The 25,724-nt window shown below is 38.6% G+C and overlaps 1 protein-coding gene across 5 annotated transcripts in view; it reads left to right on the top strand.

The window, feature by feature from the left end:
- Positions 1–1,106: 1,106 nt before the first annotated feature.
- The window catches only part of ST6GAL2 (ST6 beta-galactoside alpha-2,6-sialyltransferase 2), a 190,933-nt gene continuing 166,315 nt past the window's right edge, over positions 1,107–25,724 (top strand). The window contains exon 1 of one of the 5 annotated variants that reach the window (XM_069093995.1): positions 1,107–2,321. In XM_069093995.1, the coding sequence (XP_068950096.1) occupies positions 2,293–2,321 (29 nt within the window). In that variant the 5' untranslated portion in view covers positions 1,107–2,292. The other 4 variants (XM_069093996.1, XM_069093993.1, XM_069093992.1 and 1 more) reach the window with 4 other exon arrangements.

The following is a 25,724-nucleotide window of genomic DNA, read 5'->3' as shown; positions in this document are numbered from 1 at the left end:
TGGCACCCTATGGTCCCAAACTAAAGTTGCTCTCCTAGGGCTGCAGAGTGAAGCACGGGAATCAGAGTTTACCCTCCAAGGAACGAAGACCACTGAAAGGACTTCTGTGCGACGTGAAATAAATGTGGAGAAAAAAAAAATTGTGTGTGGAGTGTGGAGAAGAGGGCCAGACAAAAGGCAAAGCTGCACTTTCTGTCCGGGAGGACCAGCTGTTAAGGTTTCAATAACTCGGGCAGATTTGGGGGGGAAGGGATGAGACTGAGCAGACAAATGCGCATTCTCTGCATTATCAGACTCATACCCAATGCTGTTCTCATCTAGGTTCCCGCCACACCTCAGCTGTCGGGTGACGTATCTACACAAGCAAAATTAGGCCACCAGCCACCAAAGAACTAAGCTGAGTGTTGTCCCCAAAACTTTTTGCCATCTTCCCCGATAAAGCAGAATATTTTCTCCTGGGTACTTCCCCTCTCTGCTTCTCGGGAGGCTACGTGTTAAGAAGAGAGAAGTGGTGAGGCAGGTTATTGGAGCTTTGAGCCCCTTCTGTAGGCTTAGTAACTCGACAATTTTTTTTCACTTTCTTCTCGGTTTGCACTTCAGGTGCTGGTGCACTGGAGGGGTGGTGATTACCTGTGCGCAAGATTTCTCCAATCTCACCTCCTCTTCCTGGGGTGAGGGACATTACGGCCTTTTTGAGTATCTCCAGTGGGGAGAGAAAGAAGGCATTTTCGGAGCCAACATAAAGAGGAACAAAGGAATCAAGTGGTGCTGCTAGAAGACACGCTCTGCTCTCTCCTCCCCCTTGGTCCCTTCACTTCCACCCCTCCACGCCCTCAGCCTCCCCCTTCTCAGTCTTTGGGGAACACCAGCACATAAATGTACACCACAAATATTCAGATAAACACGTGTGAGGACACTCAACACACCACACACACACACTTCCGACACCCGGAGTGCGTGCACATGTCCCCCTTCTGTATGTAAACACACATTTCTAGTTACCTGTGTAAATATTCATAGTTATCTCTTGCGCCTTTGTGCTCTGTCTCTCTCTCTCTCTCTGTGTCTCTCTCTCTGTCTGTTTCTGTCTCTCTCCGTCTCTCTCTCTCTCATTTTTGTCTCTGTCTCTGTCTCTCTCTCTTTCTCTGTCTCTCTGTCTCTGTCTCTGTCTCTCTCTGTCTCTGTCTCTCTCTGTCTCTGTCTCTCTCTGTCTCTGTCTCTCTCTGTCTCTGTCTCTCTGTCTCTCTCTCTCTCTCTCTCTCTCTCTCTCTGTCTCTCTCTCTCTCTCACACACACACACACACACACACACACCACCAACACCACCACCACCACCACACCACACCCCACTTAGAGAGAGACACCACTTAGAAAGCTGACAGCTTGAAAGCAAAAGCCAAGTCTGGGCTGTGCACTTTCAGAAGTGGGTACAAGGGGAAGGGGAGGAGAGCGCTGGTGTGCTGAGCGCGCTCGGCTTTGTCCTGTAACCCTCTTTAGCTTTCCAGGAGACTAGCTACTATTAGGGGCCACCAGAGGAAGGGACCTGGCTGGGCAGGTCCGAGGTGGGAGGTGGGGGAAGGGCAGAGGTGTGCAGAAAGAGGACCGAGCATTAGCCTCGGAGGGGCAGGCGCCCCAGCGAGCAGAATTGGGAAGCCAGCGGCTCCTGGCCGGAGAGATCCTAAGTCCTGGGGCAGGTACCCCGAGCCCGCCTCTTTTTCATAGGGGCTTGGGTCTTCCGCTAGTCCCTCTCGCAGCCCGGCGCCGGCGCTGACGCTGCAGCTGCTGCTGCTGCTGCTGAGCTTCCCAGAACAATGAGGCCGGTAGCGCGGGAGGCGCGGAGCTAAGCGCAGCCCCCTCCCCGCCTCCCTAGGAACACTCCCTCCCCTCATTCCCTGAGCGAGCGATGACTAGCGCCAGCGGCCGGAGCACCTCAGTGGCAGCGGCGCCCGTGGCAGCAGCGGCGGCCGAGGCAGCGGTCCTGGAGAAGGGAGAACCGCGGAGGGGAGAGAACTAGCCGCCGCCGCAGCCGCAGCAGCAGCAGCTGCCGGAGCAGGAACGGCGGCCACCTCGCAGGCTGCAGCCCCGGCAGCCTCAGCATGTCTGCCCCACGGCAGCCACCGCGAATCTCGCTTTCGCCCAGGCAAACACCCTCCCTGCATCAAAGGCGGCCCCAGAAGCAGCCAAAGCAGAAGCGGCAGCTCCCCGGCTCCCCCGATCTTTAACGCCCCGAGGGAGCCCTGCTCCTGCTCCCGCTCCCGCTCCTGCTCTTAGGTAATCCTTGAGCCTAACCTGATGACCCAGCACCCAACCCGACTCTCCAGGTTAGCATCGGGTTTACTGAAGTGAGACCGCGAAGCGTTGCAGGCAGGGTTCGGGGCAGCGGGATGGAAAGGCTGGTTCTATCAGCTGGGGAAGAGTCGAATCTCCTTAACCATGTGTGTGCTCGCCAGTTTGTATACAGCTCCTGACATTGCACGGATAGTATACCTATCTAGACATTCTCCTGTACAGCGTGACTCTTGTGAGTGTGTGTGTGTGTGTGTGTGTGTGTGTGTGTCCTCGTGTGCGCGCACCCGTGAAACTGCTTGGGAATAAAAATGTGGCACACTTCCGACTTCAGCCTTCCTCAGCCGGAGCGCTGAGGTATCCAGAGTATTTCGAAGAGGCGTTTGAGAGTGGCTTGGTTAAGGAGGGGAAAGGAAAGTGTCAGGGGCGCGGAGGCGGGCGATGCCTTTCTTCTTGGTACAAGAGTGCCGGTGTGCGGTGAGGATACAGCGCTGATCTACTGAGAGAGAAAAAGCCTTGTATGTTCCTAATTCTTAGAATGAGTGCTGTGTATGTGTGTGTGTGTGTGTGTGTGTGTGTGTGTGTATTGAGGGATGTGAAACCTGGTGCAACATGACAAGGCTGCATCTCTAAAACTATGTAAAAGGACGCTTTTCCTTTTTTTTTTTTCTTAAACCTTTAGTTTTTTAAGAGAAACTCGCTCTTGATTGTCCTTTCCTCGTCTTTTTCTAGCGGCAACAAGGTATCAATTCGGGTTTTTAAATACAACCTGATTATTTTCCAGTTCTCTCCAGCTCCAATGTTGCCAGGTAGAAACACCTCGGTCAGAACTGCCCGGGCGTTAATTCTCCTGCTGTGGCACAAACAACGCTACTTTTTGTGGAAAGGTTTCCCACCTTTTACAACATTGGTATTTCGATGCCTTTGAAACTCTCTAGACTGTTGAATGTTCTTTATAACGTAGTATATATGTATATAACATGGTCTGAGGAGTGCAGGAGGACTTAGCCAAGCTAAAATTGTGTTTTCAGGAGGACTTGCCTGCTAAAGAGAGTTGAATAGATGTTTAGAGAAGCTGTGCTTTCCAGGAATTTAAATGAGACTTTTTGTGATTGCTTTCCAAGTCTTTCCTACTAGTACCATATTTGTCTTGTCAGGTTGAACTTTCAAAGCTTTTTTATGTTGTGTGGATCACTTTTTTTCTTCTTCAAGAAAACCAATGTTTGGCTAGAATTTTTGTTAACTTATCTTTCCTGGACAACACTGATGGTTTGTTCGGCAGTAATATACATGTTGTCAAGATCTTTATCTTTTCTGTAATTAGAGCTCTAGTCAAAGTGAAAAATTATCCGTTTCAGATTATCTGTCTAAAGCAAGGAATATATATGAGGGTGCAAAGGAATAGTTTGATAAACTAATTTAGGACTTTGTGTTTTATCTAAAGTAACGAGTGAGCGCCTACTATGTACAAGGCACCATTTAATCACATTTTGCACATTTAAGCAAACCAGATGCTTGAGGTTACTCAATACTTTACTCCAAATTGTGAAACTGTGTGGTTATGGAGGAAACAGTAATATAAACTTGTCTAGTCAAAGGCAAACTTAGCACTTTGAGGGCTATAAATCAAAAGATCACCCTGCTATTAGAAATTCAGGGTTAAGGTTTCTTTTAAATGGAACATGTGTCTGGATTTAAGCCTATGTATGTTGTGTAAAAGTCCAAAATGACTTTTTTCCCCTCCTGAATGAGACTCTTGGCCAGTATTTTCATGATCCTCTATGGATATGCTACTAGTGTGCCTTAGAGTCGCACTGGGAAATAGAAATGGTAGATGGATAGTGGCTAAAATGCAAAGAAAAGCCTAAAAGACTTTTTTTTGTTACTGTAATTATAACTAATTCAGGCTTTATTTTGGGAAGGAAGAAATAAAAAATATATAGGTATAAGAAAAGGTTGAAGATGCAGAACTCTTGGAGGCTTTGTGTGGAAGAGTAACTTTTTTTGTGCTAAAGCACTTTAATGGTCAACCAGGTAGGCACCTTTAAAAGTATAAACTCTGCTACATTTTTAAAAATCTCTGACACTTTCCAAATATTTTGTGATGAGACTTAATTTTTAATGTTTCACAGGTCTTTGGTTCTGTTTGCTACTTTTTATCGCTCAACACAAAACAATTTGAGTCACATCTGAGAATATTGAAATGATGCAAATCTAATTTGTGTCCCATAATTTAAAAAGGATGCTGTGTCCCTTGGACAGAGGCTATAGGGGCTTAAAAATGAGTCAACTTTGGAAATCTAGGTGTTATGAACTAAGGCTAAAGCAGCAATGAGTATTTAAACTGGAGAAGAGACAGGTGGGAAGGTGATTTAATACTGTGCCCCCAAAAGTTTGTTATTAAAAATATGGAATATGATGATAATTTCAGCAGAGGATAGGTTGAGAGGAAAAAGGATTTAAGCTACTTTGGGCTATATGGAGAATATGACAAAAAAAAATCTCTGCACTGGGTTGTTGAATAGAGCCAAAGACTTCTATTAAATTCAAGAGACATTAAATGCTTTCTGCATACTAGACACAGTGCTAAACCTTTGATGGAGAAAATGTATTTATTTATTTTCCAAATTTTGTTTTTATTAAAGTGAATTTTATTATTTATAATTGTAGAAAGTAACATGAAGTAGACTGAGTTCATACTAATGAGTAGAAACAGGTCTTTGAGATGTGCTTTAATGAATAGTAAAGAATGTATGATTTTTAATTAGTAGTTTAACTTTATGTAAAACACCAGTTTTCTCTCCTAAGTAGGATGAGATGCAAACTGAAATCATACACAAAAGTCTATTCCCAACTAAGTGCTACTGTCATTTCAGTTCAGGAATTGGTCCCATAACACCAATGGATTTTTTTCATAGAAATACAGCAATGTTGTAAATGGTCAGTGAGTAATAATAATAGCCCATGTTTATAAGGACCTTTAAGGTTTGCAAAGTGTTTTACATACATTATTTTATTTGATCTTCACAATAACCCTGTAAATTAGGTGCCATGATTCCCTCCATTTTACAGATGAAGAACCCAGGGATCATGACCCATCCAAGTCTCTGATTCTATATTCAAAGGAGTATGTGTTATGGGGAGGAGGAAGATTTGCAATTTTACTGTGAAATTTTGTTAGATAGTATTGGGATACCACTGTAAACCAATTTTGTTTGGGCAGGTGTGTACAGAGTAGGTATGTTTGTTGAACAAAAGCAGCAATAAGAACATATTCAAATACATAGCCTACAATCATATGGAAGGAAAATAGCTAGGGAGGAAGGAAGGAAATGGTATGGATTGACATAACAGTCACAGAAAGCAGTTGGCTTGGGAGGGGCAATTCAAGAACTAGTATGCTCAGGCATTCTGAGAAGATAGTAAGCTCTCCTCCTACTCCCTATCAAACTTGGGCAGAGTTCATTTTGGTCTCTTTTATTTGTGCTTCTATTTATGTAGAATTTTGAAGCTTTACAGAAAGCGTTTTCTCAAAATAATACTCTGAGGTGGAAAGTACAAATATTATCCCCATTTTACAGAGAAGGAAACTGAGACCCAAAGAGGCAAACTGTTACATCCTAGTTACAATAGCTAGTATCAGATCAAGTCTCAGTACTTTTATAAGCCACTGTTCATCCTCTGGCCTCACTTCCTTCTGTTACAAATATTTGCTCCTTAACAGTACTCAATTTACACCACTCATGAGTGTCAGATTATAAGTTCATAGATTTAGAGCTGGAAGGTACTTTAAAGGTCATATATAGTCCAACCTTCTTGTTTTATAGATGAGGAAACAGGTTCAGTGGTAAAGTGATTTGCCTTTTCTGCTATTTATCTCCTTCCCAACCCTGGATTATCCCTAACCATCTTCTTCCAGTCTTTGCTTCAGTGGAATACAGAAAAGCTGTAGTAAATCACACAACCATACTGACTAGATTCCTTATTTTAAAAAAAAGTCTCAATTGGGCCTTAACTGCTACATGCTGATCCTTTTACCATTCCCTGGTGGTCAATAGCAGTTTTTCTGAACTTTTCCTCTCTTCTCATCCTTTCTGCTCTCTCTCCTCTACTATCCTTTTCCTTTTCTTTCTTCTCCTCTCTTCCCCTTTCTCCACACACTACCATATCCTTCTCACTCTGAGAAGACATCGCCTCATATTTTATTTTATTTTTTTTTTAGGCAATCAGGGTTAAGTGACTTGCCCAGGATCACTCAGCTAAGTAGCTGAGGCTTGATTTGAACTCAGGTCCATCAGACTCCAGGGCTGATGCTCAAATCCATCAAATGCCATCCAGCTGCCCCTGCCTCATGTTGTATTGGAAAATCTAAAATCCTACATCTTGAAGTCCTTCCTTCAACTCTTCAATTCTGTGACTTAAATTATCTTAGAATTTTATTTTTTTCTTCAGTCTCTGATGTTGTTCTTCCCCTGCTAGACCCTCTACATGTACCCTAGATTCTATCTCATCTTCCCTACTCCAGGAGTCCCATTTTCCTTCCACTATCAGTTCTTTTTCCATAATGTTTAACCTCTTTACCTACTGCCTTTTTCTTTGCTACCTACAAACACTCCTAGCTCTCCGCATTCTTTTTTTTTTTTTAAAGCAATCGGGGTTAAGTAACTTGCTCAAGGTTACACGGCCAGTTATTTCTGGGTGTGGTGCTGAGTGTCTGAGCCCGGGATTCGATCTCCAGGTCTTCTCAACCCTGGAGCCGGTGCTCTTACTCGCTGTGCTACCTGGCCGCCCCTAGCTCTCAGCATTCTTAAAAAAATCTTTGAGGGGATGATTCTGTTATCCTGTCAAGTAGTTATCCTATCTCGCTACACACTTTCACAGTCAGTTTTGTTTTGTTTTAGAAAAATTCTTACGCTCATTGTCTCTTTTGGTAATCTTAGCGACTCCAGTGGAAACAGTTACTGCTTAGAATACAAATGACTTCCAAGTTTATATCTTGAGTCCACCTCTCTAATCTGAGCTCCAATCTCGAATATTTTGAAATCTTTCACCTAATTAATGATTCCATTAATGATCCAAATGGCATGTCAAAGGCAACATGTCTAAAGCAGAACACATTGTCTCTCCCTCAAAACTCACATGTCCTAGCTTTCATGTTTGGTCAAAGGTACCACCCTATTTTAGTCGCCCAGGTCCAAAACCATAAAGGAATTCTTGACTTTTTATTCTTTGCTATCTTCCCCTCCCTATTATTGAGTCTTCAGATTTAACCACCTACTCAGTGTTCTAACTTGTGTACTTCTCTCTGCTCATACTACACAACCACTACTCTCCCTTCTCCGCCTTCTCTTCTTCCTCCTCCTAATCTAAGCCCTTGTCTCCTCTTACACTGTTGTAATTGTCTCCTGAATGACCTCCTTTCATGTTGCTTCCTTTTTCCATTCATCCTCCCACAGTAGCCAAATCAATGAATATATATATACACACACACACACATATATATGTATATATACACACCACAGGTATGATGACCGTCATATATATTCCTCTTAAGAAGATTTAATGACTCTCTATTACCATTAGGATAAAATACAAAATTCTGTTTGTCATTCAAAGCCTTCACAATATAAATCTACCCTGTCTTTCTAGGCTAATTATATATTAGTCTTCTTGTCACTATTAATGCACCAGATGATCTGATCTGCTTGTTTTTCCTAAATGAGAATTCTGTCACCTCCATGCCTTTGTTTAGGCTGTTCTTCTAGAATGCTCTACTTTCCTTTTTCACTTTCACCTCATGGGTAAAGTTCTCAGTTTCATTCAGGTCAGCGCTTAAAAGGCCTTACTTGATTCCCCTAGTTCTACAAACCAGCCCCACACTTCATTAGTATTTTTATCTATGTTCTGTATGTACTTCTGTGTGAACATGTTGTATCTCACTTGTAGAATGTAAACTCCTTGAGGAAAACCAGAGATTGTTTCATTTTTGTCTTTATTATAGTTCCATCATTTAGCAGAGTGCCTGTGGCATATAGTAGACTCTCAATAATAGCTAACATATAATACTTTAAGGTTTACAGAGCGTTTTCCATAGAGTATTTTATCTAATTCTCATATCTACCCTGTGAATTGTTCCCATTTCATAGGTAAGGCCCTTAAGACTGAGAGAGGTTATTGAATTGCCCAAGGTCACAAAGCTAGGATTTAAGACAGAATTTAAACTCAGATCTTTCTGACTCTAAGCCCGGCACTGACCTTTCTCATTGATTTATTGATCAATTTGAATTGATCAATTTTTTTTTTCCAAAAGTGTAGGAAGATTAATATCTTTCTAGGATTTTTTGATATAAGAATTGCCTCTGCCTCTTACCAACTGGAATTGACATTCCAGCATATCTCATACATTTAGGTCTCTCTTCTTTTAGCAAATAAACAAATGAAACACATGGGCACCAAAAACTTTGAAACATTTGTCCTCAGGGAGACTCTTAATTAATTCACAGATTTGGGGCCTCATTAAAATTCTTAATACTTTAGAGTAAAAATATCTTATGCATGATAATAGGAAGATTTAAAAAAAAATCCAGCTCTGCTTTGAGTGTGGCAGTGTTGGAAAGGATATTTCCTTATTTTTATCTGTTATAAGCACTTACAGTTTGAGCTGGTTAAATTAAACTGGAGGATAGCAAATTTATGTAGACATCCTGAGGACACTACTTAAGAGGTAAGCTTTTAAATGTAGAGGTGTCTTCACTTAGAAAGGGATGAGAATGTTGTCATGCCAGGTTCTCTTAGAGTATGATATGGAACATGGAATTTGCACTATTTGCACTGAGACAAGTGCAAAACTATACTTCTGCAGTGATAAAATTGGACAGAACTTTAGAGATCATCTAGTTTAACCCTGTTATTGAATAAATGGAAACTCAGAGTTCAAGCTGGCACAGTGAGCTGGGTTGAGTTTACTAGTGAACAAGAGATCTTTTTGGAAAAAAAAAAAGGCTGTATGGAGTATGAGGAAAATCAAAGGCATTACAGGACCTGGTGTTGGGAGTATGGAAAGAGATGATGAAAAGAAGGAAAACTCTAATTCTGTTTCTGTTTTCTCTTATAAGGAGAATGATGTTTGGTCTAAGGACAGAACAAAGCTGTTGGTGAAATGAGTTAGGAAGTGGCTGTAAGTACTTAGCTGCCCTTAGTGAGTGCAAGTCACCCAGTCAAGACGGAACAGGAATCTAGGGTACTGAAAGAATTAGAATATATTACTGTTATCAGCCTGGGAGTTTTAAAAAGTAATAGGCAGAAGGAGAGGTGTCTACGCAGCTGGAGGGGGGAAAGTTTTGTCTCCATTAGAGTCATCTGGTAGTGCAATAGATAGAGTGTAGGGCCTGGTGTAAGGAAGACTCAAGTTCAAATGTGTCCTCAGATACGACTAGCTGTGTGACCTTGGGCAAGTCACTTAACTTCTGATTGCCTCAGTTTCCTCAACTGTAAAATGGGAGTGATAATAGCACCTACACCCCAGAGTTGTTGTGCAGATCAAATGAGATAATCTTTGTGGGAAAATTAAAAAAAGCATTAAGCAGCATGTCTAGCTCATAATAGGTGATATATAAATGCTTATTTTCTTTGTTTTCCTTCCCTTCCCCCAATTAAAAAAAGTGAAGAAGGTTGGTGGATTCTGTAGACTATAGGTCAGTGGACTTCTAGTCTTGGCAAAATTCTAGAATTAATTTTTAAAGGGATGATTTATGGGCATTTAGAAAAGGAAGCAGTGGTCATTAAGGGCCACAATGGCTTCATCATTAACAGGTCATAAAAGACTAGCATCATTTTTTTTTTAAGCAGAATAACTAGATTGCAGATGAGAGAAATGCAGTAGATGTTGCATATCTAATTTTTAGGTAAACTTTTATCAAAATGCCTCATAGTACTTTGTAGACAAAATGGAGAAAAGTAAACTAGGTGTTGATGTATTTTGATAGATTTAGGGCTGGTTGAATGACTACTAAAATGTTAGTACACTTTTTTTTTTCAATCAGTGACTTAGATTAGCGCTTCTTAAACTGAGTCCCAACCCCATCTGGAGTCGGGACCCACAGTTTAAGAAGCGATGAAGGGGTCATGAGTGGAAAAATTTTAAGAAGCCCTGACTTAGATGATGGTATATAGATGACTTAATTAAATCTGCTGAAAAGTAGAAGTTGAGCAGGACAGGTAACACATTGGACAACCGAGTTAGCATCCAAAATGATCTCTAGGCTCAAAGACTGGACCAAGTCTAATAATATGAAACCGAATAAGATTATTTTTTTTAAACATTAGACAGTTGGATTTAAAAAATCACAAACATAAAATATAGGAGTTGCAGTCAATCTCTAAGTAAAAGATGTTGAGATTTTAATGAGCCTCAAGCTTGAAATTTATCATCTATGTCACATGGAAGCCATAGAAGTTCATGCTTTTCTTGGCTACATTTGAGAGACTCATTATTTAGAAAAGGAAGGTTACAAACTGTCCCACTGTACTTGGCCCTGGTAAGACTATATCTATAATATCATTGTGTCTGTTTCTGGGAGCCAAATTTTAGAAGGGAAATTGATGTGGAGAGTCACCAGGATGATGAAGGAAACGGAGACCAGGCAATACAAGACCTGATTAAAAGGTTATTAGAGATATTTATCCTCTAGAAGAAAAGACTTGGTGAGGGCACGATTTCTTGTCTTCAAATATTTGAAAGGCTGTCATATGACAGAGAGATTAAGGAGATTATTTTTGCTCCTATTAAGTGCAAACTAGAAAAAAAGAAAAATAAAAGGGAATTGAAGAGAGTCATATTTATGTTTTATCTAAGAAAATACTTCTTAATTACAAGAGCTGCTTTTTAAGTGGTTCCATCCTTCACACTGGAGGATTTCAAGTAGAGGATTCCCTGGATTAGGGACTCTTAACCTTTTTAATGTCCCGGGTCTCTGTAAGTCTGGTGAAACCTATGGCCCCTTCATTGAATAATATTTTCAAATGCATGAAACAAAATAAAATATCTATTACAAAGGAAACTAATTATATTGAAGTAGTTATCAAAATTTAAAACAAATTTCAAGTTTGGTTGCCCCAAGGTAAGAAACCCTAGTGTAAAATGAATACTTGTGGAGGAAGTGGTCAAATATAGGTTAGTAAATGAAATTTTGTCTGCACAGAATTTCATAATCCTCTGCTGACATTTATTTACTGTAGCCTACTTTTGATATCTCTTTTTGGATCTCTGAGTAGAGAGGTCAAGGGCTGAATCAGCAGATGAACTACGCTGTCTTCCCATTGCTCAAAATATTAGAATATTTGTCATTCTTGAGTGACACACTGCCTGATGAATGAAGAAAAGCTTTTATTCTCTGTAAAAATAGGCACTATGACTCGATTAACATGAATGCTTCAATTAGGTAAAACTCTCTTAGGATCTCAGATTTTTTTTTTTCTCCTTATCCCACTTCCCTACATCATTCATCTGTGTGATTTTTGAATGCTTTGAGCATTGGAATATGGACTGAGTCTTGGACTAAAGGCTGGAAAACAGCCCCAGTATATGTTTTGTTTACTGAAATGGTATTCTTGGCCTTCCATTTGCCTTGTTCTGTTCACTCATTCGGACACAAACTTCTCAGTACCCAAGCTAATCTGAGAGTCCCTGGTTGCCCCCAAATTAACTTAAAACAGATAAACTAGTCAAAAGGTCCTTTGGTTCTCCAGGAAAGTTATGATTTAAGGGGAAAGGGCATGAATAATATTAAATACAAATGATATGTCAGTTGCCCACCAAAGACATTTTGTTGTTGTTTAGGCATTTCAGTCATATCCAATTCCTTTTTTTTTTCCCTTTGGAATTTGACCTCTTTATTGATTTAACAATTGTTTACAATAATTTTACCTAGATTCAAACTGAGGAACATTTGTTTCTCAAATTAATAATACCAAGAAGCTCATAAAAAGTGGTAAATGTTGAAAACATTTTATCCTTTGTGCTTATTAAACATATAGGTCTTTCTCAAAAACCTTTCAGGACCTTTTTTCCCTTTCCTCTTTTTCCTTCAGTTTAACACATTTTGATTTAAAAAAATCACTCATTATAAATCAATGAAACAATCACATTCCGGGATTTTACACAGAAAGTGGATGCAAGATAGCACACTCAAAACTAGAAAGGCTCCTGTCAGAATTAGCTTAAATAACTTCAAGAAAATCTTCAGGGGTGGCTAGGTGGCGCTGTGAACAAAACACGAGCCCTAGGGTCAGGAAGACCCGAGTTCAAATGTGGCCTCAGACACCCAACACAAAAACCAGCCGTGTGACCTTGGGCAATTCACCCAACCCCAATTGCCCTCCAAAAAGAAAAAGAGAAAAAAAAAGAAAATCTTCAACTGGGAAGTATATACCTAGGGTGATGCAGCAATTCTCATTGTCTCTGTGTTCTGGTGAGGTGCTTTCCTCAGCAGCTTCAGGGCTGCTCCTTTATGTATTGAAATGGACCAAAAGGCTGACAATAGAATCTTTTACATATAAATCAAAGTCTCACAGGAACTGACAAATGTATCATTCTCAAAGATGTAAAGGTGATCTACTATTTCATTAATTTGCCTTGTTTTTCAACATTATACAACAATGGCACAATGAAAGTATCAATCAATCACCTTACAATATATATTTAACTTCCATAGATTTCACAATAATCAAACATATCACCAACTAAATAATTCCTAAATTGTATAGGCAAATGTTTTAAGCCTGGGTCTTAACATATTGCTATAGCCTCTCATATTTATGTCTATTTAGTTCTTCAGATTTAAGTGCAGTGGATCACTTGTACTACCACATATGAATCTGAATGACTTTTAATGGGATGTACTTGTTTCTAAATGAGGAACATTTGAAACTAATATATTATTATTTCCCCTTCTACTTCAATAAGTGAATCATTTTTAAGTCATCCAGCTTGTACAAAAGGAAGATTGCACGAAGAATCTCTTCACCAAATTCTAAGTTGTCAAAAATAGTTTATGAATAGATATGTATACATAGTGAAGACTGGACAGCTAAACTGCAAAGATCTCAGTGATATCATATTTTTTTTTCATTTTTCAAATGCTTTATTAACTTCTGATTTACATCATTCATTTCCACCAGATTTTGAGTTACAAATTTTCTCCCCATTTTCCCCCTACCCACCGCCCCAAAATAGCAATCACACAGGATATCCCCTCTTCCAATCTGCTCTCTCTCCTATCTTCTCCCATATGCCCTTCAACTTTTCCAGTAGGGAATGGTGGATCTCTATGCCTCAGTGCCTGTATATCTTATTTCCCAAATACAGGTAAATAGTGTTAATAATAGTATATATATATATATATATATACACACACATATATATATATACACACACATATATATATACACACATATATATATATACACATACATATATTGAACATTTGATTTTTTTTATTAATTTGTTTCCTTTTAGTTTACAGGATTCAATTCCACAATTCCTTGAATTTCACATTTTGTCCCCCTCCCTCCCCTCCCCCCCCATGGCGGCTTATAGTCAAGTATAGGATCTGTAAATACTTTCACATTATACATTGGTCAGGTTATAAGGATGGATTTTACCAGCTGGAATGAAAAATGGTAAAGAGGACATAGAACCAAATAAGAGAACGAAAAAGATCAGGTATTTTGCTTCCACCTGGATATAAACTTAGTTCTTTCTAGTTCTTTCTCTGGATGCACATTTTTCTCTCCATCATGAATCTTTTGGGATTGACTTATATCACTGCATTGCTGAGAAGAGTCCAGTCTATCAGAGTTGGTCATCACACATACATTGTGTCTGTAATTGTGTACAAATTTCTCCTGGTTCTACTCTTCTTACTCAGCATCAGTTTGTATAAACCTCTCCAGGTAAATATGAAGACCGTCTGCTCCTCATTTCTTATAGCACAATAGTATTCCATAACATGCATATACCACAACTTGTTCAGCCATTCCCCAAATGATGAGCACCCCCTTAATTTCCAATTCTTTGCTACCACAAAAAGAGCTGCTACAAACATTTTTGTACATATGGGTCTTTCTCCCATTTCTATGATCTCTTTGGGATATAAACCTAGGAGTGGTATTGCTGGATCAACAGGTATGAAAGTAGATTTTAAAACTTTGAATTCCAGATTTATTCCCTTCCTCCCATGTCACCCACCCATACTGGGAACATAAGCAGTTCTGTATAGGTTGTAAATGTGTAGCTAATGCAAAACATTAACATAGTAGATATATTGTAAGAGACTGACTATATTTCCCTCCTTCCTATCACACCTCCCACTTGTTCTATTCTCTCCTTTGATCCTGTCCCTTTGCAAAAGTGGGTGCTTCCAACTTCCCTCCCCCCTCAGCCTGCCCTCCCTTCCATCATCCCCCCTCTCATCCCCTTCCCCCTACTTTCCTGTAGGGTGAGATACCCTATTTAGTGTGCATTTCATTCCCTCCCTGAGCCAAATTCAATGGGAATAGGGTTGACCCATTCTCTTTTGCCTTCCTATTCTTCCCCTCCATTGTAACCATTTTCCCTTGCCTCTTCTATATGAGATAGTTTACCCCATTCTGTCTCTCCCCATCTCCTCTCATTATATTCTTCTCTCACCTCTTAATTTCACCTGTTAATTATCAGCTCTTCCTATTAAATTGGTCCTGTGCCCTCTATCTATGTATACCTGTACAGATATATACACACATTCACATATGTATTCATATGCGCCTATACCCTCCAATATAGACATATATATGTATATATATAACATATATATATGTATTTCTATACCCTTCAACTATTTTCATACTGAGAAAAGTTTCATAAGTTACAATTATTGTTTTTCCATGTAGGAATGTTAATAGTTCAACTTGGATAATTTCCTTATGATTCCTTTTCCCTGTTTACCTTCTCATGCTTCTCTTGCTTCTTATATCTGAATGTCAAATCTTTTATTCAACTCTGGTTTTTTCATCAAGAATGCTTGAAAGTCCTCCATTCCATTGAATGACCATATTTTCCCCTGAAACATGATACTCAGTTTTGCTGGGCATGTGATTCTTGGTTTTAATCCCAGCTCCTTTGCCCTCCAGAATATCATATCCCAAGCCCTTTGATCCCTCAGTGTAGAAACTGCCAGATCCTGAGTTATCTTGATTGTGTTTCCACAATATTCAAATGTTTCTTCCTGGCTGCTTGTAATACTCTCTCCTTAATCTGGGAATTCCAGAACCTGGCTATAATATTCCTAGGAGTTTTCTTTTGGGGATCTTTTTCAGGAGGTGATCAGTGGATTCTTTCAACCTCTATTTTGCCCTCTGGTTCTAAAACATCAGGGCAGTTTTCCTCGAGAATTTCTTGGAGGATGATTTCTAGGTTCTTTCTTTGATCATGGCTTTCAGGTAGTCCACTTATTTTTAAATTATCTCTCCTGGTTCTATTTTCCAGGTCAGTGGTTTTTCCCATGAGATATTTCACTTTGCTTTTTATTCTTTCATTTGTTTGGATTTGTTTAACTGCATCTTCATTTCTCATAAAGTCATTAACTTCCATTTGCTCCAATCTAATTCTGAAGGAATGATTGTCCTCAGTGAGCTTTTGAGATTCTTTTTCCATCTGGCAAATTTGGCTTTTTAAGGCATTCTTCTCCTCATTGCCTTTTTGAGCCTCTTGCCATTTGAGTTAGTCTGTTTTTTAAGGTGTTATTTTCCTCAGCCAGGCTGTTGACTCTCATTTCATAATTTTCTTGCGTTGTTCTCATTTCTCTTCCCAATTTTCCCTCCACTTCTCTTACCTGCTTCTTAAGATCCTCTATGGCCTGTAACCAGCTTGTATTTTCCTTTGAAACTTTTGGTGCAGGAGTTCTGACTTCACTGTCTTCCTCCTGTTCCATGCTTTGATCCATTTTGTCCCCAAAATAATAGTCTAATGTTGGATTGTTTTGCTTGGTTTGCTTCCTTTGCCTGCTCATTTTGCCACTCAGTCACTTGACCAATGGGCTTTTTGCCACAGTAGGACTCTCCCACCAGACAGGGGAGCTTTGTACCAAAGGCTGGGGTTTTCTTAGCTGCTGGAGGTATTAGATGGGTGCCCTCTCTGAAGCCTCTACACACTCTGACAAGCTGGTCACACACCCCAGGACCTCTACCCTAGACTGCAATCCAGATCCAAGCAGATTAAAGCAAGAGGGATTACCCCTCAGACTGGTGCTGGGCTCGGCTCCCAGAGCACTGTGCTGGCCAATTCCTGCTGACCTGCCAGGTTGTCCTCAGCGGGAGGTTAGCTTCTCTGTGTCATTTTGTGGGTTCTGTAGCTCCAAAGTTTGTTCAGTCTCCTTTTACATGGATTGGAGGTGGTGGAAACTGGAGCCCTGCGGAGGTTCTGTTTCTGCTCCCAATTCTTTTTTTTTTTAAATCTTATTTGGGGTTTTTCTTGGTAAAGATACTTGGAGTAGTTTGCCATTTCTTTCTCCAGCTCATTGAAGAAACCGAGGCAAACAGGAATAAATGACTTGCCCATGGTCACACAGTTAGGAAGTATCTGAGGCCAGATTGGAATTTAGGAAGATGAGTCTTCCTGACTCCAAGATCCAGCACTCTATCTACAATGCCACTTAGCTACTAGTGACAATATCACGTTTCAACCAGACACCATTCCAACATTTTTCAAATACTATCCTTTCACTTCATTATTTTAAAAGTTAAAAAAGGTCTGAAATATCATTATCTGTCAATTATTTCACTACTCTTCAGCAGAAAATATAACTATTATGGCAAACAAAAGACACACCATTATTGTTTATCTCCCCAGGTCCCTTCTTCTCCCTGATTTCTTTTGATCTCCTGCTATCTTTTTTAGAAGTCATAGTGGATAAAATATTGGACTTGGAATCAGGAAAGAAAAAGAGTTTTAATACTGACTTAGATACTTATTGTGTGTGACAATATAGAGGGTCACATATGTGACAATCTGTCTGCCTCAGTTTCCTCACCAGTAAAGTGGGAATGAAAAAAACCTGGTTCACAGGTTTGTTGTGATGATCAAATGAGACAAACCATATACAAAGCTCTTTGCATACTTTAAAGAGCTCTATGAAAATTGTCATCATCTTCATCATCACTATCATTTTCCCTACAATCCATTGACTATTCTATACCTGCTCAACAGATTTAAGATTGGAAGGTTATCATAGTTTTATGATTATTGGACATTAAGCTCCCTGAACTAGACCACATACTAAGGGCAGGACCATTGATTTTTCACCTTTTGTGTCCCTTGAATTTAGCACAGTGTCTTGAATTTGCTTCTTGTTGGGGAGAGGATGTTGTAATAAAGAAATACTAAAGTAAACGTCAGTCTGAAAGCACGGGTTTCTAGTCCCAACTCTCAGTCTAATTGATTGTATGAACCCACTTAATTTCCCTAGGTCTCAGTTTACTGCAGAATAACAGGGTTGCACTAAATGATCTCTAAGATTTTTTCTAGTCCTATAATTTTGTGAATTGATAATTACATTTTGACAGTCTCTTTAAAGGGCAATTATGCTAACTAAAGAACTACTAACCTTTGAATAATATTGGACCAAATCCTTTATAACCCTGACAGAAATCCTTCATCTAGCTCTTCAGTAACTAAGTGATAGATGAAATAAATGGCTACTGTGAGGAGTTTGAGGGCAAAGAAACATGTTTTATTCATCTTTGCATTCCTCTTCAGCACCTGGCACAAAGTCTGGGATATTGTGGGTGCTCCATAAACATTTTATGTAATTCATTCAACAAACATTTATTAAGGTCACACTATTTGCCTAGCTATGGGAATAAAAAGACGGAAATAAAATCAGTCCCTGACCTCAAGGAGAACTATTATCTTCCTGAAATAAATTACTTGTACACAAATAACTAAATACAAAATGTATCTAAAATAAAATTTTAAATATACAGGTGGCAGAGGTATTATATAAGATCAGAGATTTAGAGTTAAAGGGTCTTTGAGCTCACCAGTTCCACCTTTCTTTTAGTACAGATGATGACACTGAAGCCCTGAAGGTTAAATGCCTTTCCCAAATTAGGTGAATAGGTGAATTCAAAGAATAGTCACTGGAAGGAAATGGTATACAGTGTGATGTTCCAGGGATCTGACATTAGTCCTTATGTTAGAGTGAGAGCCTGTGAGATGGGGAGGGAGGAAAATAATAAAGTCATAATTTCATCATCATAAAAATCATACTTTTTTGCTTTTTTGTTTGCAAAGTACTTTCTTTTTTAAAAAATCCTCTGATGTGGGCGGTGGAAGTTTATTGTTTCAGTTAGGTAGATGTGTAACTGACTAACAGGGAGAGGTTTAGCAGTTGGCCTCACTGACTTGAGCTCATGGCAGAGCGTGTTTAGGCTCTCTCCATTATGCCACAGCTGCCTCTCAGTAGTAAAGCAAATAACGAGAACTTGAAAGCAGTTTATGAACTTCAGTGTTCAAGTAATCACGACTAGCCAGAAATGATTATTTCAGGACAATATAGGAACATAACCAGGACCCGGAAAATGAAATTTCCAAGTGAAAAATTTAAGATGAAATTCAGAGTATATTGTGTGTGACAAAACCCATGAACCAGGTTTTTTTCATTGTAGTTTTACAGGTTAGGAAGCTGAGGCAGAAAGATTGTCACATATGTGACTGTCAGTGTTGTCATACACAATAATAATATTCTTGATGGTCTGAACTGCAGGACTGGTGAAGAGCCTAGTTAGCTGCTGGAATTGTGGTCCCTTGGGGCATTTAGAACTATATTGGAAAAAAGCACTCGAAAATGTGCTATAGAGGAAAAATCCTATAATGCTGTGATTACCAAAGGCCCTGCTTTCAGAAGTTTATAATTCACACACTGGGCTGCTGAAGTGCTTCAGCCTGAGAGGAAATGTGTTATTAAATTTAAAACAATTGGTTTTCCACATTCAAATTATACAAATTTATCAAGTGGAAGTTTTCACATTTTGGTAATTGTGGTGGTTTCTAAAATGACTTAGCTTTTAAATTAAATTTGGGAAAGGGTAAATGTCTTAGATAATTCAATAGCTTTCATTATTTAGAGATAAGTCTAAAAAGTACCTTTGGTGTATACACAAGGACTACTGTTCTGACACATAAGCATTTTATCATGTGTTAAAACTTGCATTTGTACCATTGATGATAACATCTGAGGGAGAAAAAAAACAACAACCCTCCATTCTTATAAGCATATAACCATATTACATATCCTTGTATTTAGATAAAATGAATACTAAAGTAAACAGTCAGAAAGCTTGAATTCTAATTCCATCTCTCACTCTAATTGATTGTATGAACCCATTTAATTTCCCTAGGCCTCAGTTTACTGAAAAATAAGAGGGTTGAACTAAATCTCTGTGCGTTTTTCTAATTCTATAGTTTTGTGAATTGATGATTACATTGGCAGTGCCTGTGAAGGGCAATACACATGTAAGTGTATGTATGTAGTATAAAGTGTACCATAAAAAGAATACATCTTCAAAAAAATCTGGGATGGAAGGTTCTTGCAAAATAAAATATACTTAACATGACATTCAATACCATTAATGTTATATAATATGTTTTGTTAAATATATAGCATTTAATGTTAATTTTTATAATGTCTTGGCTGTTAATACCCTGAGTGCCAAAAAGTTTCTAAGTAATATGTGTATACATGAGTATATATGTGTGTGTGTATACACACATGTATACACACACACACATATATATATTTACATGGAGACTTAAGGTCTTGATTCACAAAAGACCACTGTGATATAACGAAAAGAACAGTTGCCTCAGTTGGCAAGTCATTGACTTTTTTGGACCTCCGTTTCATCATCTATAAACTGAAAAAGTTATATTAGATATTCTTTATGGCTCAGTCTTACTCCAATAGTTATATCTTACTGTCTGTTTCTGGTGTTCAAGATAAATTTATTTAATCGTGTGGCTATTGTTGACTTTTACATTTTTTTAAGTTTTTAGTTTTTATTATGAACTTAGCAAATTCCAAATAAGGAACATTTCTACATATAAAGTATAACAGGGAAAGATGATTACAGGCAAAATTTGACTCCCTATTATGTACATCTGGCTTTTAAAAAAGTATGGAATAAATTCAAAATACTGTCTTCAAAGATATTATCTTCAAACATATTGTCTGTATTTGCTTCTAAACTTCCTTTTCTCTATCTCTTTTTTTTAATTGACTTAACTTGGTAAGTTAGAATTTAGATTAATTTTTTTAGTTCATTTATATAAATATTTAGTGAGTGTCTATTATGTGTAATAATTTAAGGTTCCCAGGGGAAGGGAATGTACAGAGCGATATGCTGTTGCACAGTCTGTTCCAAGGTTACTTAACCTGGGGTCCATAAACCAAGAGGTCTGGGAACTTTGATTGGGGGTGGGGGAGGAGAGAGTTAAATCTTTATTTTCATTATCATCCAAGGTTTAACACTTCTTTCAATTATGAATTAAAAAAAAATTATTCTGAGAGGGGTCAATAGGTTCCACTAAACTGCCAAAAGAATTTGTGACATAAGGTTAAGAACGTCCGGCCTAATTGAAATGAATGCAATACTAGTTAGCTATGTGAAATTGATAATTTAGAGATAACTAACAAGAAGGAGCAGTGAGGTCAGAATGTGGAAATGCTTATTTAATATATGCTAAATGTAGATAAATGTCTACTTGTATGTGGAGGGGGAGGGGAAGAGGAGGGGAACACTCCTCCTACCTTGTCCCACCCTACAAAACTTCATATAACACTTCTCTTTGCAGCCGATGCTTTGTGACATGGAGGCAATGATCTGTGAGAATACTCTACTACCATACAAATGTGAGCTGTTGTTTTCCCTTAACTTGCGATTGTGAGAGGGGGTTACCTTATTGGATAGAGGAGTCCTAGGCTCAGTTCTGTTTCTTTCCCATACCCTTGATGTGACCCAGAACAAGCCACTTAACACTTCTTTCAGCATCCCAAGCATCTATCTAAGACTAGAAGTGACCAGATGAGTTTCAGATGGGTTTCTGTGGAGGGACTTTCCGCTGTTCTAATGGATGGAATCACAGTGCTGGGCTCAAAGTCACATGATATGTTGTATCATAGTATTTTGTATAGTGCAGTTGTATTACAGCTTTCATTGTATCTCCTCCTCCCCCACTAGGTGAATGGGAAGAACTGGGGAAATTACTCCAATTTTATATTTCCTCCATGGCTAAGGAGCGTACAAAAGAAAAGTAAGGCAATGTTGCAGCTCTCTGGGAGACCAGGACCAAAAAGAGTGAAAATAAAACAAACAAACAAAACCCCTTCTAAGCCCTGTTACTCTGCTTTGCAAGGAATCTAGTGGTACCAATTTCCTTGCTTTATGAATGAGACCTTGACTGCAAGGTTTGAGAGGTAGAGTTGGGTGGGAAAGAAATGGAAGTCGTTTTCAGCAAGAATTTCTATTTATACCTTCCCCTCCTCTTCTCATCAACTGTTCCCCAGTCTCTTTTTGAAGAGAGAAGAAATGATTACATTAGGAATGGAAAAGGAAAATGAAGTGTGGTAGAGAAAAGCAAAGGGAGAATCTAGCTGAAAGAAGAAGTCACCTAAATCCTTAGACTTCAGTTTTCTGAACTGTAAAAGTAGGGATTTAACTGGATCAATTTTTCCCAAATTGTGTTCCATTTAAAATGAATAAGGATTGTGCAAGAAAATCCTGATGATGTTGATATTTTCTCATCCAATATATTACATTTTTTATGGATTGAAATACTCTCTGAAACAAGTTTTGTGTGTAAAAAATTTGGCTTATTCTATTTTGCTAAAAAATTTCCATGAACTTTTAAAAAGTTTCTTTACCAAGGGAGTGTTATCTTTTTCTCAGACGATACACTCTCATCACAGCTGTATTGGGTTCTGCCAATATATTTCCAGGCTCAAAATATTCAATATCTAAATATAAACTGAGAGGAGCCTTAGGTGTAAGAAGACTGGAGAAGTGGGGGAGTGAGACAGGTTATGAAGAGCTGTGAGTGCCAAACGGAAGATTTTATATTTGATTCTGGACACAATAGGGAACCACCAGATTTTATTAAGTAGTGAGGAGGGAATGGTCAGACCGATGTTTTAGAAATATCTTTTTGGCAACTGAGTTCAGGATGGATTCAAGTAGGGGAAAAAATTGAGGTATAGAAACCAGTTGAAAGGCCATTTCAGTAGTCTAGGTAAGAAGTAAGAAAGACTTGAAAAGAGGTCATTGCTGTGTGCATGGAAAGAAGGGGGCATATACAAGAGTTATTGTGAAGATAGAAACAAGAAGCTTTGAAAATGTATTCACCATATAGGGAGAGTGAGGTCATCTTTAACAATCTTTTCAGCTCTAACATTGTGTAGTTCAGTGGAAAGACCAAAAAAGCAAAAAGGGGGTGCTGTTTGTTGGAGTGTGGAATTAAAATCTTCAAAGAAGTTAAGTTTCATCTTACCTTGTTCTCAGTATTTCATTTTTAAGTAAATTAGGCAAAGTGTAGCTGTAATAATAACTTTTAGAAATAAAGCATTGGGACAATTGGGATTACTAAAGGAGTTAGCATTCAGTGAAGCATTTTAAAGTGAAGTCAAAAAATACATTGGTGAAATTGAGTAAGTTTAGTAATTCACCTCATTGATACTCTTCATGGTCACTGGTTTTGCTGCACATGTTAAGTATATTAGTAAAAGAACAAGGGTGTAAAGGACGGGAGTCATTTTGAATAAAGAGGAAACTATGTAGTTTTTATTTTGCTTTTGGTTTTTTTTTTTTTGGAGGGGGGAAAGTCAGGGCAGTTGGGGTTAAGTGATTTGCCCAAGGTCACAAGGCCAGTAAGTGTTCAGTATCTGAGGCCAAATTTGAACTCAGGTCCTCCTGACTCCAGGGCCGGTGCTCTATTCACTGTGCCACCTAGACACCCCAGAACTATGTAGTTCTAAGTCAGGGAGGTTCAGCCAATCTATGGTCTCTCCTTTCATACTGGTATAGAATTAATTTCCATTTCTTAGAGATTTTTCTTTGTGACCTAGAGTTGTTTAATTTAAATAAATGCATTTAATTTCATAAATAACCCAAAGAGCAATGAAAAGATGCTGTAAGAAGATACATTACTAATGATGACCTGAAATGAACAAATTTTAAAAAGGCATGTATTACTGGAAAAGGAGAATGACCAGTCAATCACATATGTAGAATGCGACATCTTATGGATAGCTTGAAACCACTCCTTAAATTGTAAAATATTTAAAGAATGAAGAAAGTCTCATTGCATTGGGTAGATCCTTTATATGGGGGGAATGTGGACAAGAGTTGCAGATGAAAAGGAATACACATGTATGTTTGCATTGTGGTGGATGAAATGACATGCAGTAGTGAAAATCTTGACTCTGCTGTTTATTTATTATGACCTGGGAGTAACCTCTCTAGACCTCAGTTTCTTCATCATTAAAATAATATATTTAATATTATTTCTAGGTATAAACCCTAGGTACACATGTTTGTGATCCACCCTTACTATTTATAACCATGAAGAAGAATGCAAATTTCTTATAACCTGAGATAGTAGGTTTGAATATATCTATATTGGATATCTCTCTTGATTCAAGTGGTAGCTTCATCTCCACAGTATTTAAGTCATATATTTTACCTGACTTTTCCGTTTTCTTCCGAGAAACTACTATGCCCTCAGGAGTGAAGATAGCATACAGTACTTTGGACTTCTATTTGTTTTTTTTTTTTAATAAGAATAGTTGATTGGCTAACTAGAAACATATGTCCATTCATGGGGTGAAGTAGCTAATCTTTTAACCTTATTGAGTAGGAAAAATAGCATGCCACAAATATAGCATTAGCTATGTTCATTGGCCCTTTCTATGGAATTTTTTTTAATAGGAAGACTGTCAATAATTTTGATTGACAAGACCTGTTTAGTGTCAACAGTTGGGTGGTGTTCACTCAGAACTGTGCTGTGCCCAATTAATGACTTATGTGTACAAGAATGTGGATATAACATCTCTTAGACTTCTGTGAGCATTGAAATTTGACAAAGAAGTGATAGGAATATTTGGCTTTTTTTTTTTTACTGGTGACAGCTAAATACTAAAAATAAAAATATGAGTTTTGTGCTTTCATACTTTGGTAAAGAATTGGATGGGCGGCTAGGTGGATCAGTGAATAGGCCCTGGAGTCAGGAGGACCTGAGTTCAGATGTGACCTCAGACACTTAACCCAAAAAACTAGCCATGTGACCTTGGGCAAGTCACGTAACCCCAATTGCCCTCCAAAAAGCCAAAAAAAAAAGAATTGGGGCAAGATTTTGAGTATGATCCTGATAAAAAGACTTTGTTTATTGTCCAAGGACCAATCCAACTAACTGTGAAAAGGTTCTGTGGCAGAATGCTGACTACTAAGTGATTCACTTTTGGCCATGGTAACTCATAAATCAGATATAAATCAGCTATAAATGTTATGTCATACTTTTAAGTTCCTGGAGGCAACCCAGTATAGCAGAAAGAATATTAGATGTGGAGTTAGGAGACCTGTGATACCAAAGTTTGTTCTGACACTTACTAGTTGTTGAACTTTTGATAAGAGCAATTAATCCCTTGAATAGGGGGAAGAATTTTGCTAGTAGTAGTCAACTGTTGAGATTCCAGTGAAATATTGTATAGATAAAACACTTTGTAAACTTGAAAGTGCTAACCACGGTGTCCCTATTTTAAGTTATTAAATCTTTTTTATGCCCTGAGACTTTTGGGACATACTGTGTAAATGGCATTTATAATGATTCTAGTGATGGTGATGATGACAGTTTTAATAAATCTATTTCTGGTTATAGATTAGCAAGGAGCATGCTATTTTTACTGATCAGTGGGACAGGAATATGACAATATCATTCATGTTTTCTTTGTGTGTCACTAGTTAAACACAGTGTAACTATTTTGAAAGGTAGGTGATTCTAATCTATCTCCACACTTTCTCCCCTGCCAGATTGCAGTCCCTCCAGGTGTTAACTGAACCATGTTGTGAATTTCAGTAGCCGTAAAATTAATCATGTGATAACTAACCTTTTGGTGATGATCCTCAAGACCAAGCTGTCAGGTAGGGCAGACCCCAGACGCTATAGCCCCCATTTTACAGATGAGGCTCAGAAAAATAATTACCCAAGAACACACAGCCAATAGAGTGGGCTTGCATTTGGGTCTGAACAGGGCAATGGTGCAGAAGAGGGGTAGGCTGGGTTCTAACGTCTATAGTAGTATACTATCTAAAGTTCTTCACAGGTCTAGTCAAAATTAACCCCCTCTCCTCCAACA

The sequence above is a fragment of the Petaurus breviceps genome, unplaced genomic scaffold (assembly GCF_028583685.1).
Source record: "Petaurus breviceps papuanus isolate PSGF00001 unplaced genomic scaffold, PetGlider_PUasm1.0 214, whole genome shotgun sequence".
Taxonomy (NCBI): domain Eukaryota; kingdom Metazoa; phylum Chordata; class Mammalia; order Diprotodontia; family Petauridae; genus Petaurus; species Petaurus breviceps.
This window is presented reverse-complemented; position numbering and strand designations above follow the sequence as displayed.